Below are 17,073 nucleotides of genomic sequence, written 5' to 3' on the forward strand. Positions count from 1 at the left end.
TAGAGCTTAGGCCTTCGAACTGAAAGGTCACAGGTTCAATTCCAGTCAAGGGCTGACTAATCACAACTTTTTATCTAAATCAGCTCTGATAAGACCTGGGAAAAGATGATCAGTTTTCACTCACATATAGTAAGTGCAGATTTTCATTTAATAGGATTTATACACTAATCCTGATACCAATGGTCTTTCCAGTTAATTTCAGCCTCAGGGATAATTTAGAACCACCCTAACAGAAATTGTAAACAGTGCCAATTCCTAAATGTCCTCAACTGAAAACATCAGAAATTTGGAATATACTATATTCATTTATAATATTCCGACTATACTTTAGAGTCTAATATACCTAAGAACAAATTAAAGAGCACATCATATGTTCTATTTAACTTGATTGCATCAAGTGGAAATTTGCAAATAAAAGGTGGAAAAAAACATTTGAAAAAATAAAGCCTTTACTTTGAGGGGAAAAAAGCCTAACTATCCATTATAAATTACTAAAACTAATGAACACAGGGAGTAAAAAAAAGAAATGACAAAACAAACCCCTCCTCGCTGACCATCTACATGTATGGAACGGATGTGATCTGCCAGATCTGGACTAGAGTTGAAGCAAGCCTGGCACTGGTCCCAACAACAATTATAGGCAATATTTTTGCTTGAAGAAGTAGTGCTTCCTTGTCCATTCATCATTGCTGGAGTTGAACGCCCACTGGAAATTGTGCTGTCTACATCCATTATAGTACTGCTTATGCTACAAAAGAAGAAAAAAGGCTGTGTTATTCCTAGAAATTCACTAACATGAATATGATCTTATAAATATTTAATTAAGGTTACCATTTGATATTCTGCCCCATACAAAGCATACTACCTGTATTTTCCATTAGAAAGTAACAAATAATTTCCTTCAAATTATGTAGTCGGCAATAAAGTACAAATCAAAGTTAAAAAAAAAAATGCTAGTACCTCAAAACCAGATATGCACGGGGTAAGTTAAGCAACTTTTGGAACTCCCCAATACTATGCCCTACAAAAAACAAACCAAACACACACACACATACATATGCACACAGGTCACCACTTTGCATCCCTTCCATAGTTCTAAGCAAAATGGAGGAATAGTTTCTAGCTATAAGTATATCAGAATCAAAAGATTAGCTTTACAATTTTGCAAATCACTAGAAGACTTATTAATCTAAGAATATAACTGCCATCACATCCTACCTCTTCCCATCTCAAATCGGTTGGGAAATTTGGCTGTATTTTCCCTTCTAAATAAAAAAGCAGAAGAGAAAAAACTGGGTGCAATAAATTTCTCTGATTTTACCCAAAGTCCAAATAAAATGTCTTTTAGTCTAATCTAAAAAATTGACAATGCCAATCAATCCCCTTTATTTTTTATTTACTAAACAAAGTATGACATGTTAGTAACCTTTTTATTTACCAAAAATTTTATTTGAGTAATTTTAAATATTGAAAATTTCACATCTTAAGAAAGGTAACACAATTTCTCATTCATTTTAAAAGCAAATCAGTTTTTTTAAAAAAATATCTTCCCAACAGGAGAACTACGTGGAAGTAGCTTCAATTAGAGAACAGTCAACGGAAAGAATGTGTTCAGACTAAACCCATCAAAAGCTATCTATAGCAACTTGCAATTTAGTACCAGTAAATTATAAAAATTGTATTATATTAATGGGTATGCTTCCCTACCCCAAGTTTTTATTACAGAAAATTTCAGACACAAAAAAATGTATCTCAATCTGATACTGGCTATATGTAATTTGTTTTTCTCAATCATCTGCAAGTTGCAAACATACTTCAACCATAATTATTTCAGCACACGTTGTTTTAAAAGTAAAAACATTTACTAATCCCATTTCAACCTTATTTGCTCACACCTAAGAATTAAACTGAATTTGAACCTATTTAGTAAGTTTAATGATTTGTGTCTAACAACAAATGCACCCCAACTAGCAAAAACATTCTTCCACCATGCTTCAGTTACAAAAAATGTCTTATCCTGGCCGGTGTGTTTCAGTGGTTGAGCATCGATCTATGATCCAGGAGGTCAGGGTTCAATTCCCAGGCAGGGCACAAGCCTGGGATGGGGGCTCAATCCCCAGTAGGAGCGTGCAGGAGGCAGCCAATCAATGATTCTCTCTCATCATTGATGTTTCTATCTCTGTCTCCCTTCTTTTCTGAAATAAATAAAAATGTATTTTAAAAAAAATACTCCTTCCTTTCCTATTAAGTATCTGTATGAGACCAGATTTTCATCACATAGTTCAACCAAACTAATTCATTGCAAGAGGCATGGATGAGACCTAGCTGTTAAGCCAGACATTAAAGACATTAAAAATAAAACAATGTCACTTCTATTTCTTTAACTGGAAAAGTTATTTTACATTTTAAAAAATACTCTTTAGGCTCTGTCTGGTGTGGTTCAGTGGATGGAGCATTGGCCTGCACACCAAAGGGTGGAGGGTTCTATTCCCGGTCAAGATCATGTACCTGTGTTGCAGGTTTGACCCCTGGTCCGCTTGGGGCACATGGAGGAGGCAATCAATCAGTGTGTCCCTCTCACATCAATGTTTCTCTCTCCCCCAACCCTTTCTTTCCATTCTCTCTAAAAATCAATGGAAAAAAATATCCTCAGGTGAGGATTAACAAAAAATAAAACAAAAGCTCTGGATTCTTCAGTAACTTTTTTAACAGTTTTATTGATATATAATTCATATTCCTCAATATTTAAGAAAGCAAAAGAGTCCTTAAGAGCAAATGTTTGAGAAACACTGACCTAGAGTATGTATCAGGAGTAGGGAACGTCCGGCCCAAGGGCCATATGAGGCCTGCATAATCAATTGGTCTGGCCCTACCAAGGCATTAGGGGTGAGTTAATGGTTTGACCAAATATAGCAGGCTAATTTTTAAGTTGATAACTTTGTATGGTCCTCGAATGATGTTATAAATATCCCTTGGCAGAAATAAGGTTCCCTACCCCTGGTATATAGGGAGGAAAGCTTAACCGTCTCTGGAATGGAAGGAGTATGTTTGTGACCTGGAATATTTTTGTTTTATTCTGAGGTTAATTGCTGAATTTAAAATTCATTCTGAGGTCACATGGATAGGGACAGCTTTATTTGCAGTCTTCTTTTCAGCTATCTGTGAGGAAATTCATTTGTGCTGTGGATTTTTCTGGGCAACTTTGTGTCCTTCTTTTTCCCCCTGCTCTGAAATAATTTCTAGGCTACTGAAATGTCTAACTTTAAAGAAGAGTTGAGAACAGGGACCTGAAGAGGATATGGGTGCATAATTTGAAATCAAATATAATTTACTCTTGTCACACACAAAAATTAAAATATAAGAATGCCCAATTCCTATGAAGGCATTGATTAGTAAAGTTGCAACTCTGCACTCCCGTTTCCCAACCCTAATTTAGGCCTATACATGTCCATTCATAAAATTAGTCTGCAGTCACATACCTTATGCTTTTCCCAATTAAACACCTTCCAAGAAAACTCACAAATTAACTTGCTGCATGCTCTCCTCTCCTAGGGGAGTAGCCAAGTGGCTAGTTCCAAATTAAAGAGCTAACTAACATGAAACAATATTACGTTTTGTTGCTTAAGTTTGAAGGGCTGGTCACTTTTGCATTTGTGATATGAAGTTAAGATAATTAAGTAATGGTGTCTTTCAAACAAAATGTCTATACTAGAAATACTCTTTTATAGCTCTCAATCAGTACAACTAAAGTATTTACAGAGTCTGAAAGACGAGCTGTACGTATCTGCAAGTCAAAATTTCATGACTAAGCAGCCAAAACAGAATTAAGAAAACAGAATGATAAAACAAACCCTCCTTCAAATTAAAATTCTTCTAAAAGCTTTACTGTTTTTGGTTGATTTTATAAAGTTCCTAGCTTATAAAAATAAATACTGCCCTGGCCAGTGTGGCTCCGTTGGTTGAGCATCCTCCCATGCACCAAAATGTGACAGCTGGATTCCCCTACAGGGCACATAACCAGGTTTCGGCTCAATGCCCAGTAGGGAGTGCAGGAGGCAGCCAATTGATGTCTCTCACATCTTGTTTCTCTCTTTCTCCCCCACCCTTCCTTCCTCTCTCCCTGAAATCAATAAAAACATTTAAATAAATAAATACTAATAAAATACTATATATGTCTTTTTGTATTGGGTTCCATATAAATATTCATTTGGAAAAACGTTTCATCTACTACTCAAAGTCTGTAAATTGTTTTTAGTTTACTTTCTCAACCATAGACCTTGAAATTGTCAAGTTACTAATTATGAAAGGGATAAGTACTTTCACACTAAAAAGTTGGAAACCACTTAGCTATCTTATATACAGAGTGACAGAAAGGATAAAAGGAATGTAGTAGGAAAACAGAACGAGCAAGGCATCTAACCACTTTTCTTCAGGATCTGGAAGTTAAAGAATGAGGTTCCACAAAAGAACCTCCCTAATCTCTAATGGACCAGGCTGTTTTATTTTCGTTCTATCAATAAAAAATATAACCATTAAAAAGTCTTCAGTCCTAATTTGTATCTTAATTATTCTAAAACAAATATTCTATAATTCTAATGTTTTAAGACTGGAACATGGTCTTCCACACAGAATGAAGACAAGTGGCATGAAAAAAAGGGACAGTAATTTCACTGGTCTAAGGAATATTTAACAGAGTCAGAGCAAGTATTATAAACTTAGTTTATCTTTGTAATTGGTAACATGCTTTGGATAGAAATAAATATACTATGTATAGTTTTCCAAAGTATTTATCAAATTGTAGGTAAACAAAACCATACACAGGAGTGCTAATCTAATCATACTAGAGGCCCGGTGCACGAATCTTCATGCACGAATGGGCCTTCCTTCCCCTGGCTGCCGGCACTGCCTTTGCTCTGGCCTGGAGCCGCCGGGGCAGTGCAGAACGCCTGCATCATCGCCATGGTGATGACACAAGCGTCCTGCCCCCGGCAGCTCGGGGCCTGTGTATGCAAATTAACCTGCCATCTTTGTTGGGTTAATTTGCATACTCACTCCTGATTGGCTGGTGGGCATCACGAAGGTAGTCAATTTGCATCTTTCTCTTGTATTGGTGTAGGTAGCAAAGTAAGCTAACAGGCAATGTTTCATCTCTCAAAAAAAATTTTGCTGCTAACTACTCAGAAAATTACTCTGTCTCTCCCACACAATCAAAATTATTAAAGGTTAAAATTCAAAACAGTGCAAAGCATTAAGAGGATTTTATGTTTTTGAAAAGTCTGAGGTTGTATACCAGATATTATCCAATTTAAGAGTGAAAACACTTTGAGTTATCCATACCATTCCTCACCCCCATTTGTTACAATTATTTTGTGCCATGCTCCTTATTCCAGGAATTGACAAAGGGATTAAAAGCTAAAACTGAACCATTAAAAGAAACAGGCACTTCATGAAAACTATAAACTGCCTGGCCTGTTACATCTTATGACTTTCTCTTAAGGAAAGAGGGATTATGTAATTCACTACATCAAAATGTATATCACAAATAATAAGACACTATTTAAATCTGACTTCCCATTCTTTATCATAACAGCTTACTATTTCCTGTATATCCTGCTTTTGTTCTATGTGCTGTGTTGTCAGACTGAAATATGGCTACACCAATATTCATCCTCCCACATGCTCTTATTACAACATGGCATCAAGAGGTGGTGGGGGAGGGGGAGGCCGGCTGGCGTGGCTCAGTGGTTGAGCGTTAACCTATGAACCAGGAGGTCACAGTTCGATTCCGGTCAAGGGCACATGCCTGGGTTGCAGGCTTGATCCCCAGTGTGGGGCGGGCAGGAGGCAGCCCAATCAATGATTCTCTCTTATCATTGATGTTTCTGTCTCTCTGTCCCTCTCTGAAATCAATAAAAATACATTAAAAATAAAAATAAAAAGAGGTGGAGGGGTTCTATATTTGGGGGTGGGGGGGTAGTCTATATTATCTCCCTTTGAATCAAAGCAGGTCAAAGACTACTGCAGAAGTTATGATACTACCAGACATCTTACGGCTAAGTCATAAAGGCAGTACAGCTTCAGCCTAGCTCTCTCTCAGAACACACAACTTGGGAGTCCTGAACTACCCTGTAAAGAAATCTGACTGTTGTGACGACACCACGCCGAAGAGATCCTGCGAAGAAAGTTCACAGACCAAAGAATTTATATGCATATATGCATAACCCATAGATATAAACCAGCGGTCACCAACCTTTCGGACCTCACGGACCACCGGTTGGTGACCGCTGATATAGACAATAGTATAGTAAAGGCCTGAGGAGGGGGCAGGCATGAGGAGGAGGGAGTCAATGGGGGGAAAAGGAGGGTCTCTGTAATACTTTCAACGATAAAGATAAATTTCAAAGAGAGAGAGAGATGCAGGGGAGCCCCAGCTGTTCTAGCGCCCAGCTGTTTGAGTCTCTTGAGCTCAGGCACCACATATATGACAAATACATGAATGAGTTTTCTATAAACTGCAGTCTCCAGCCTTTATGCTTCTCCAAGTTGACACCAAGTGGAATGACCTAACCAGGCGAAACCCTGCTCAGATCCAAGATTCGTAAGCAAAATATTTGTTTTAAACCATTCAATGTTTGAGTTGACTGACTGTCATGTAGCCACAGTAACTGAAACATGTGTTAACTAATTTAATGCTTACAATAACCATATGAGGTAAGTACTATTAGTATCCTTATCTTACAGATTAGAGAGACTGAGACACAAAAGTATGTGACTTGCCCAAAGTCACGTAAGAACACTCATTAATGCCAAAAAAATTTAATTGCCACATTTACAAATTTGGGTAAATTACTGATTAAAGAAATAATTAAATAGAGCCAATATTATACATCAAAATAACTGTCACTCAAGTTTCATCTGGTATGCACACACCAGAAGTTGTTTCTTTGCTTTGGTACATCTATGGCACACACAAACACAAGATATTGTTTACATACAATTTGATTTATATGGGCAGATAGTTTTAATAACAAGATAAACTATTAAATACTAGAATCCATGGCCCGGTGCACGATTTGTGCACGTTGAAAGGAAATTAATTAGAAGGTGGCCAGCGGGGCGGGACTGGGCGAGACAGGCCGGATACACCCTGGAGACAACCTCCTGAGGTCCTCCCTGGCCAGCCGCATCTGGGGTGGCATCGCAGCTAGAAGGGTGTCTGCAGAGTGAGTGGGGTCCCTCCAGCTGGTGGGTCCCTCGGCCTGGCCTGCAGGGATCAGGCAGAAATTGGCTCTCCAACATCCCCGAGGGGTCCCAGAGTACGAGGGGGCACTCTGCAAAGTTGCTGTCATACAGGGTGTGGAACGCAAATGCAAGTGTGCAGTAAACCAGATTCAGGGCCCAGCAACAACATAACCCACAACCGAAGGTGGAATCACATGGCCCCGCGAGGAAATGGGCTCCCTCCTCTCTGATTCTGGGGTGCATCACCCGAGAGAACTGCCGCTGTCAAGTCAGCAGCTCGGCAGCTCCTGTGTTAAGCATCTGCCCCCTGGTGGTCAGTGCGCGTCATAGCTACCAGGCGTCACTTAGCCTTTTACATATATAGACTAGAAGCCTGGTGCACGAAATTCATGCACAAGTAGGGTCCCTAGGCCTGGCCGGTGATTAGGACCTATCAGGGCCTTCTTTCCCCTGGCTGCTGGCTGCCAGCAGCAGCCAGGGCCTCCCTTCGTTCCACGCCGCCCCGTGGTGATCAGCGCATGTCAGAGTGAGCAGTCGAACTCCTGGTCGGTCGAACTCCCGAGGGGACAATTTGCATATTAGCCTTTTATTATATAGGAGGATGACTCCTACAAGTCAATTAGCTTCATAAAAAATTAATTCAAGCTCTAGCTGGTTTGGCTCAGTGGATAGAGCGTCAGCCTGCAGACTGAAGGGTCCCAGGTTCAATTTTGGTCAAGGGCACATGCCTAGGTTGCAGGCTTGATCCCCAGTAGAGGACGTGCAGGAGGCAGCCAATCACTGATTCTCTCTCATCATTGATGTTTCTATCTCTCTCTCTATATATATATATATTAGTTTTTTTTTAATTAATTCAACCCAGAGCTCGCTGCGCCACTCACAGCCTCTGTGCCTCGCTCCACTCCAACATGAGGTACGCTGGAAAGGACAGAAACAGCTTCACACTCTCCAAGACGGAGTTCCTAACCTCCGTGAATACGGAACTGGCTGCCTTCACAAAGAACCAGAAGGACCCCGGTGTCCTTGACCGCATGATGAAGAAATTGGACCTCAACTCTGATAGGCAGCTAGATTTCCAAGAATTTCTTAATCTTGTCAGCGGCTTGGCATTAGCTTGCCATGATACCTTTAAGCGTCTGAAGAACCCTTGGAGCTGGCCTCCAGCCCCAGCCCCTTTCCTTCAAGCTTTCCAGTCATCATCATTTTCTCACAGACCACACACACCCTGAGCCCAGCATACCTGCCACCCCATGCAGGCCGCTCCTGCTGGTAGTAATAAAACATATTTTTTAAAATACACACACAAAAAAATTAATTCAAGGTCAGTCATAGAAAACAACACTATTTGAACACACAATATACAGATGATGTATTATAGAATTGTGTACCTGAAACAAACATAATTTTATTAACAAATGTCACCCCCAATAAATTCAATTAAAAATTTAAATAAATAAATAAAGCAACATGGTTACCCTGAGGTACAACTTGTCCCACATTTAGAGCTAAAACAGAACTGAGCCTAACAATCCTCTCTAATAAAATGGTAATATGCAAATTAACCATCACTCCACTACATAAGCCATGCCCACCAGCCAGTCGGGGCGAGTATGCAAATTAACCCCATCCAAGATGGCTACAGCCAGAGAGAGCAAGGTTTCCCAGGTAACAGATCAAGCCAAGCTTTCCATAGCAGGCCTAAGCCTCCACTCAAGCTACAAAGTTTCAATTATAGAAGGTAAACAAATTCAAACAAATGGCGACAGAATGGAGCTTGAGAGAGCAGGCCAGGGTTGCTGGCGGCAACAGGGGAAGCAAAGCTTTCCGCACACCCTGGCCGGGCTCACCCGCTTAAGGCTACAAAGTTTCAATTGTAGAAGGTGAATTAACTGCCACAGAAATGGCTGCCGCCCCGGAGGGAGCAGCAGGCTTGGATCCGCTCCAGGCTACAAAGTTTCAATTGTAGAAGGAAAATAAATTCCAGATACCAGGGCCTCTGCTTGGGTTGCCAGGGGGCATGGTCGGCCTGCAAACCACCACAGGCCCCTCGCTCAGGCCGCCCCACGCCCCAAGGGAACCCCACCCTGATCAGGGACACCCTTCAGGGCAAACCAGCTGGCCCCCACCCATGCACCAGGCCTCTATCCTATCTAATAAAAGAATAATATACAGATTGATCATCATTGCAACACACAATATAGCTGCCCCCATGCGGTCAAAGATCCTGCCCCATGTGGACACAAGATGGCCACTGCAAGATGGCCAACAGGAGAGGGCAGTTGGGAGGCACCCGGCCTGCAAGGAAGGGCAGTTGAGAGGGACCAGCCTTGCAAGGGAGGGCAGTTGAGAGGGACCAGGCCTGCAAGGGAGGGCAGTTGGAGGTGATCAACCCCGCAGGAGAGGGCAGTTAGGGGTGACCAGGCTGGCAGAGGAGGGAAGTTGGGGACAAACGGGCTGGCAGGGGAGCAGTTAAGCATCAACCAGGCTGGCAGCGGAGTGGTTAGGGGGTGATCAGGCTGGCAGGCAGAAGCAGTTAGGGGCAATCAGGAAGGCAGGCAGGCAAGCAGTTGGGAGCCAGCAGTCCTGGACTGTGAGAGGGATGTCCGACTGCCCTCCAGGAGTCCCAGATTGGAGAGGGTACAGGCTGGGCTGAGGGACAACCCCCCCCCCCGGCCATGCACGAATTTCATGCACCGGGTTTCTAGTCTCAACATAAAATCCAACTCCAAAAATTCATCCCAGAGACAAAGGGGGAGTCATTTCAGTTTTTATTTATCAAGAACAAAAGAAACATGAAATTGGTCTTAAATGGGATTAAGGAATTTAGGCCACGTTAGATTTCTATACGGCCAACTCATTTTGCCTCCCAAATTGCTATGGTGCTGTAGGCTTTTAGGTCTTTAAACTGGCAAACAATTTTTTTAAAGTAAAGAGAAGTGCCTATTTTATTACATGTGTTACATATACACAAGTCAATTTTCCCCAAGGCCCTTCCTACTCACCTAAGATGGAAGGAATTCTGCTTTCTTATGATCTGATCTGTACTAAGAATCACATATAAACATCTCATTTGTAGTAAACTCCTAAACCTAAAGATGTTCAAATAGTTTTTAGTAACAAATTTAAGTATGACCTTTTTTTTTTGAAGTATGATTTTTAAGGCAAGTAAAATATGTGGATGTCACATGAGATGATAATCAAAATTAATTGGAGGCACACTACAAATCATTAGCTAAAACCAAGGTATTATTACTATTATTACTATAATTACAATCTATTATCACTGTAATTTAAAAAGATAAAATGCATTTTTCTAATCAAGAAAAAGACTATTCTCTGTCCCCACAATTATTTCTGTGAATAAAAACAAAAGATTTTTCCCCAAGACCCAGCAGCATTCACTAAATTGGCCAAAAGGGACTTTATGTAACAATGATGAAATACAGCCTATGGAAAGCAAGTAGGTTGCATTCTTCTACCACAACTATGCACTGTGCACATTTTAAATTTGTTTCTCATCTCTAGTCTATTGCCCTTTAAGATACTCCACCCACATCTTTCATCATCCAGCTTAAGAGATCAGCAAGCAACTATCTTCAAAAAGAAGTAATACTAGAAACATTTTACTTCAACACAATTACAATATAAGGAGTTATCTTTTACCTTAAGTTTACAGAAAAATGGCTATATATGCCAAGAAGTTATGTTAAAAAATATGCTATAAGGACCACCACCCATTTTATACAGAAGCAACCACATATTTAGTGTTTGAAGTTAGTGTTAAATCATAAAAATATTTCTGACGAAAATGACTATACTAGTGCTCAACACCTCAAAAGACATGTTCAAATGACTGCCAACATGAATTGAAAGCACTAAAAAGTCTACTGCTGATTCATTCACTCTCAGTACTTTAACAAATATTTATAAAAAGTAATGGCACAATTTTGTAATTTAGAAATGAATTAGCAAATATATTTACTGAGAAATACTAATATCCTTCTAAAACGTGTTTTCTCAAATTGGTAACACTTCATAGTTCTAGAAACTCAAAATATAAATGAAAACCGAAAAGCAAGTCAGGAACTACAAAAAGTATTAACAGAAATAAAATGTCAATATAAAGAGCTTCTATTCCCCATAAGACTGAATAATCACAACACAAAAATTAACTTGTATATTTCATAGTCTTAAAATAAACCTGGGCTAAATAATCTATGTACATATATATAAATATTACAAATGAAGGTTCAGAAATGTATATGAATTCTTTGCAAAAGAGAAAGGTTGAAAATTTAAACAGCCATTTATTTATACGATTTTAATTAAATTTCCAGTCAAGGTTGTTTAAACAGTCATATAGACAGTAGCTAAGACCACATGTCTAAAGCTAGGACTGCGCCTTCTCAAGAAGCTTGTGACTTGGGCAAGTCATAATCCCTGTGCTCTTCCTCACCTCATTGGTTGTTGGTGAGGATACAAAGAACTGCACTTCTTCTTTTATTTTTTAAATATTTTTATTGATTTCAGAAAAGAAGGGAGAGGGAGAGACAGATAGAAACATCAATGATAAAAGAGAATCGTTGACCGGTTGCCTCCTGCACACCCCAAACTGGGGACTGAGCCCACAACACAGGCAAATGCCCTGACTGCAAATCGAACTATGACCTCCTGGTTCATAGGTCAATGCTCAACCTCTGAGCCACGCTGGCCGGGCTGAACTGCACTTCTTAAAATCCTTTCTATAAGCTCAAGAGTCTTGGATTCTTAAGCAAACTAGATAGTAGTTTTCTCTTAAAATAATATGCAAATTTATTTTTTTGTTGGGAAAGTCTGCTCTTTAAAATTATTCAAATATTCACACCTTTTTTTCAAATAATCTTTCCACATATGCCTTTAAAAAGAATTGGGGCCCTGGTCAGGTGGCTCAGTAGGTTGAAGAGTCGTACCATACAACAGAAAGGTTGCTGGCTCGGTTCTCAGTCAGGCCACATCCCTGTGTCCAGTAGGGGCGCTTTTGGGAGCAACTGATAGATGTTTCTCTCTCTCTCTCTCTCTCTCTCTCTCTCTCCATCTTCCTCTCCCTTTATAAATATAACATCAGGTGAGGGTTTAAAAGGGGGGGTGGGGGAGATATAAGGCATAGAATGGTTCTCCTTGTTTCATGCAGTCACACTAATGGCAGTGAGAAAGAAAAAATATGTATTAGGTATATCCATATTTGGTCGAATTCAATCAACTACTGAGTTACTGAATATAATAGGCAGTGCAATAGGTGAGTATAAGTAGGTATGTGCTGGAAGTAAAAAGATAAACAGGACCTAATTTTAATCTTACAAATGTTATAGCCTAGAGAAGACGAACAAAAATGATATTTCAATATAACACCATAAAAATAAATTAAGAATTCTGGTGATATTTGAATTCAGAAGAACCTATCTAAAGTATCTTTGAGGGAAACCAAGATGGCGGCATAGGTAAAACACCTAACCTGCAGCCGGGCACAACAATTTCAAAGGCACAACTAGAGGTCAGAACGGACATCGTCCAGAACCACAGGAGAGCTGGCGGACTAAAATGCCCACAGCTGGGGGGAAGGAGAAGGCCACGGGGACAATCGGGGGAGCCGTAAAAGCCTGAGGTATGGAGAAACGGGCGGAGACACGAGCACGCGCGCCTGCGGGGAGGATGGAGCCGGAGAGGAAGGGGCGGCTGACGGCCTGGCCGGCGTTCACTGGCAGGAAGGAGATAAAGGCTCCGGAGTGTGCTAAGCGCCGGCTCCAACTGCACTGAGCGCCAGTTCCGGGCAAAACCCTGGGAAGCCAGGCGCAGGCTGGGGGAATGAATCTGGGCTGTGGGGCGCAGGCACAGAGGAGCGGGGGAAGGCAGAGCTCCAGAGGCGCGCACGGGAAGGGGCGCAAAGGACGGACTGTTGCCTGCGCCACTGAACTGCCCTAGCGGGAAGGAGACATAAGCTCAGGACCGTGCTGAACCCCAGTTCCGACTGCACTGAACCCCAGTTCTGGGCGAAACGCTGGGAAGCCAGGCGCACGCTGGGGGAATGAATTTGGGCTGTGGTGGCGGAGGCACAGAGAAGCGGCGGCTCCAGACGCGCGCACTGGAAGGTGCGCAGAGGACGGACTTTTGCTTGCGCCACTGGGTGGCCCTGCTGGGAAGGAGACAGGGACACCAGACTGCGCTGAGACCCAGTTCCAACTACACTGAAACCCAGTTCCAGGCGAGAATCTGGGAGTCCAGATTCATTAGGGGAGGGACTGGACTGTTTGGCAGTGGGCGAAACTCCAGGGCGCGTTTCTCTCAGAGGTGTTTGCAAGGAATACAGAGGGACACAGACACAGGAGCCTCATAGGGCGGGGCTGACAGGAAGCCAAGGTTGTAGGCTCCACCCTGTAGCTCCGCCCCAGCCAAGCTGAGCAGAAGCTTTTTCCTGCTGAGTGCCTCAGGTAGTGGCTGACCCACACTACATTGGAGACCCAGAAACGAGGGCATCTAGTGGTTGGTGTGAGATGACACCAGATTTCAATCACTTGCATAAGGGAGGCATTCTAGAGGCAGACTCAGTGAGCGCCAAGGCATTGCTGCATCAAGACCCGGCCCACAAACATGTCTCCTGCACAGCAACTCTTCCTATATAGACAAAGAGGGTCCTCACAGCCAATTGGCCTGGAGGACAATTCCTCCCAGTGACACCAACAACAATCAAGACTTAACTGTACAAAGGAGGACCAAGATGGAGACATAGGGCGGCAGCCTGATCGTTGCCTACCACAACAATATTGAGACTACGACGGGAGAGCAGAGCAGACACCAGCCAGAAAGACCGGGGGGCTGGCTGAGCAAATGCTCTACAACTAGAATAAAAGAGAGGGGTACGCAGGATGATGCTGATGCCGGTGACCCAAAGTCCACACTTTAAGAACTATGGCTCAGGCGACACAATGGTGGCCTGGAACGTGCTCGGCGCAGTTCCCCCAGCGGTCTCCGGCTGAGGGGATGGCTCCACTCGCTGCCGAGCACGGACAGAAGAGCCCCTGGGAGACATGGGGAGGGAGACTCCGTGCTTGCTGACCTCCGAGTCCTTCAAGAATCTCAATGCCCCGAAGTGGCCAGGTGCGCACGCTCAGCGACTGGCCACCGTTGCAGACCCAAGGGCCGACGCAGCGACACCGGACCAGCCCACCGCCGGGCACCGGGCACACCAGAGCCTTGCCGAGCCCGCCGCCCAACGAGTTCTGCGGCAGCCGCCCTGGAGCTCTGAGAAAATGACCGAAGGAATTGCTGAGAGGGAATTGACCAACAGGAATTGGGATCAAGAAGACGAAACCCCGCTGAGACCCGAGTCCAGCCGAGCCTGCGAGCCTCTGGGCTCAGATGTGGTCACACGCCTCTGGGTCTAGGTGAGGCCTCACGCCCCTGGGTTTGGGTGAGGCCACGCGCCCCTGGGTCCAGGTGAAGCTGGATTCCGGGTTCGGGTGAGGCCATGTGCCCCTGGGTCCGGGCGAATCTGAACCCTGGGTCCGGGTGAGGCCGTGGGCCCCTGGATCCGGGTAAGGCTGGGTCCCGAGTACGGGTGAGGCCGTGAGCCCCTGGATCCGGGTGAGACCACGCGACCAGGGGTCTGAGAGAGGTAACGCGCCCCTGGGTCTGGGTGGCTTCGTGCACCTAGGTCCAGGTGAGGCCACGTGCCCCTGGGTCTGAGAGAGGCCACGCACCCCTAGGTCCGGGCGAGACCATGTGTCCCTGGATCCGGGTGGGGCCTCGTGCACCTAGGCCCGGGTGGGGCCGCGTGCCCCTGGGTCAGGGGGAGGCCAGGCGTCCCTGGGTCCGGGTGAGACCGTGAGTCCCTGGATCCGGGTGAGGCCTCGTGCGCCTAGGCCCGGGCGAGGCCACGTGCCCCTGGGTCAGGGGGAGGCCAAGCGTCCCTGGGTCCGGGTGAGACCGTGTGTCCCTGGATCCGGGTGAGACCTCGTGCACCTAGGCCTGGGTGAGGTCACGTGCCCCGGGGTCTGAGAGGCCAAGCGTCCCTGGGTCCGGGTGAGACCATGTGTCCCTGGATCCGGGTGAGGCCTCGTGCACCTAGGCCCGGGTGAGCCCAAGTGGCCCTGGGTCTGGGAGAGGCCAAGCGTCCCTGGATCCGGGTGAGACCATGTGTCCCTGGATCCGGGTGAGGCCTCGTGCACCTAGGCCCGGGTGAGCCCAAGTGGCCCTGGGTCTGGGAGAGGCCAAGCGTCCCTGGGTCCGGGTGAGACCATGTGTCCCTGGATCCGGGTGAGGCCTCGTGCACCTAGGCCCGGGTGAGCCCAAGTGGCCCTGGGTCTGGGAGAGGCCAAGCGTCCCTGGATCCGGGTGAGACCATGTGTCCCTGGATCCGGGTGAGGCCTCGTGCACCTAGGCCCGGGTGAGCCCAAGTGGCCCTGGGTCTGGGAGAGGCCAAGCGTCCCTGGGTCCGGGTGAGACCATGTGTCCCTGGATCCGGGTGAGGCCTCGTGCACCTAGGCCCGGGTGAGCCCAAGTGGCCCTGGGTCTGGGAGAGGCCAAGCGTCCCTGGATCCGGGTGAGACCATGTGTCCCTGGATCCGGGTGAGGCCTCGTGCACCTAGGCCCGGGTGAGCCCAAGTGGCCCTGGGTCTGGGAGAGGCCAAGCATCCCTGGGTCCGGGTGAGACCATGTGTCCCTGGATCCGGGTGAGGCCTCGTGCACCTAGGCCCGGGTGAGCCCAAGTGGCCCTGGGTCTGGGAGAGGCCAAGCGTCCCTGGGTCCGGGTGAGACCATGTGTCCCTGGATCCGGGTGAGGCCTCGTGCACCTAGGCCCGGGTGAGCCCAAGTGGCCCTGGGTCTGGGAGAGGCCAAGCGTCCCTGGGTCCGGGTGAGACCATGTGTCCCTGGATCCGGGTGAGGCCTCGTGCACCTAGGCCCGGGTGAGCCCAAGTGGCCCTGGGTCTGGGAGAGGCCAAGCGTCCCTGGATCCGGGTGAGACCATGTGTCCCTGGATCCGGGTGAGGCCTCGTGCACCTAGGCCCGGGTGAGCCCAAGTGGCCCTGGGTCTGGGAGAGGCCAAGCGTCCCTGGATCCGGGTGAGACCATGTGTCCCTGGATCCGGCTGAGGCCTCGTGCACCTAGGCCCGGGTGAGCCCAAGTGGCCCTGGGTCTGGGAGAGGCCAAGCGTCCCTGGATCCGGGTGAGACCATGTGTCCCTGGATCCGGGTGAGGCCTCGTGCACCTAGGCCCGGGTGAGCCCAAGTGGCCCTGGGTCTGGGAGAGGCCAAGCGTCCCTGGGTCCGGGTGAGACCATGTGTCCCTGGATCCGGGTGAGGCCTCGTGCACCTAGGCCCGGGTGAGCCCAAGTGGCCCTGGGTCTGGGAGAGGCCAAGCGTCCCTGGGTCCGGGTGAGACCATGTGTCCCTGGATCCGGGTGAGGCCTCGTGCACCTAGGCCCGGGTGAGCCCAAGTGGCCCTGGGTCTGGGAGAGGCCAAGCGTCCCTGGGTCCGGGTGCGACCATGTGTCCCTGGATCCGGATGAGGCCTTGTGCACCTAGGCCCGGGTGAGCCCAAGTGGCCCTGGGTCTGGGAGAGGCCAAGCGTCCCTGGGTCCGGGAGAGACCATGTGTCCCTGGATCCAGGTGAGGCCTTGTGCAACTAAGCCCGGGTGAGGCCACGTGCCCCTGGGTCTGGGAGAGGCCAAGCGTCCCTGGGTACGGGTGAAGCCAGATTCTGGGTCCGGGTGAGGCCGTGCGCCCCTGGATCCATCCGGGTGAGGCTGGGCCCCAGGCCCGGGTGAGACCACGCGCCCCTTGGGTATGGGTGAGGCCA

The 17,073-nt window shown here is 46.3% G+C and overlaps 1 protein-coding gene across 4 annotated transcripts in view; it reads right to left on the bottom strand.

The window, feature by feature from the left end:
• The window catches only part of AEBP2 (AE binding protein 2), an 80,189-nt gene that overhangs the window by 53,587 nt on the left and 9,529 nt on the right, over positions 1-17,073 (bottom strand). For all 4 annotated transcript variants that reach the window (XM_054719233.1, XM_028144568.2, XM_054719234.1 and 1 more), the window contains exon 2: positions 541-748. In XM_054719233.1, coding sequence (XP_054575208.1) covers positions 541-748 — 208 coding nt within the window. The remainder of the gene's footprint in view (positions 1-540; positions 749-17,073) is intronic.

The sequence above is a fragment of the Eptesicus fuscus genome, chromosome 7 (genome assembly GCF_027574615.1).
Source record: "Eptesicus fuscus isolate TK198812 chromosome 7, DD_ASM_mEF_20220401, whole genome shotgun sequence".
Lineage (NCBI taxonomy): Eukaryota > Metazoa > Chordata > Mammalia > Chiroptera > Vespertilionidae > Eptesicus > Eptesicus fuscus.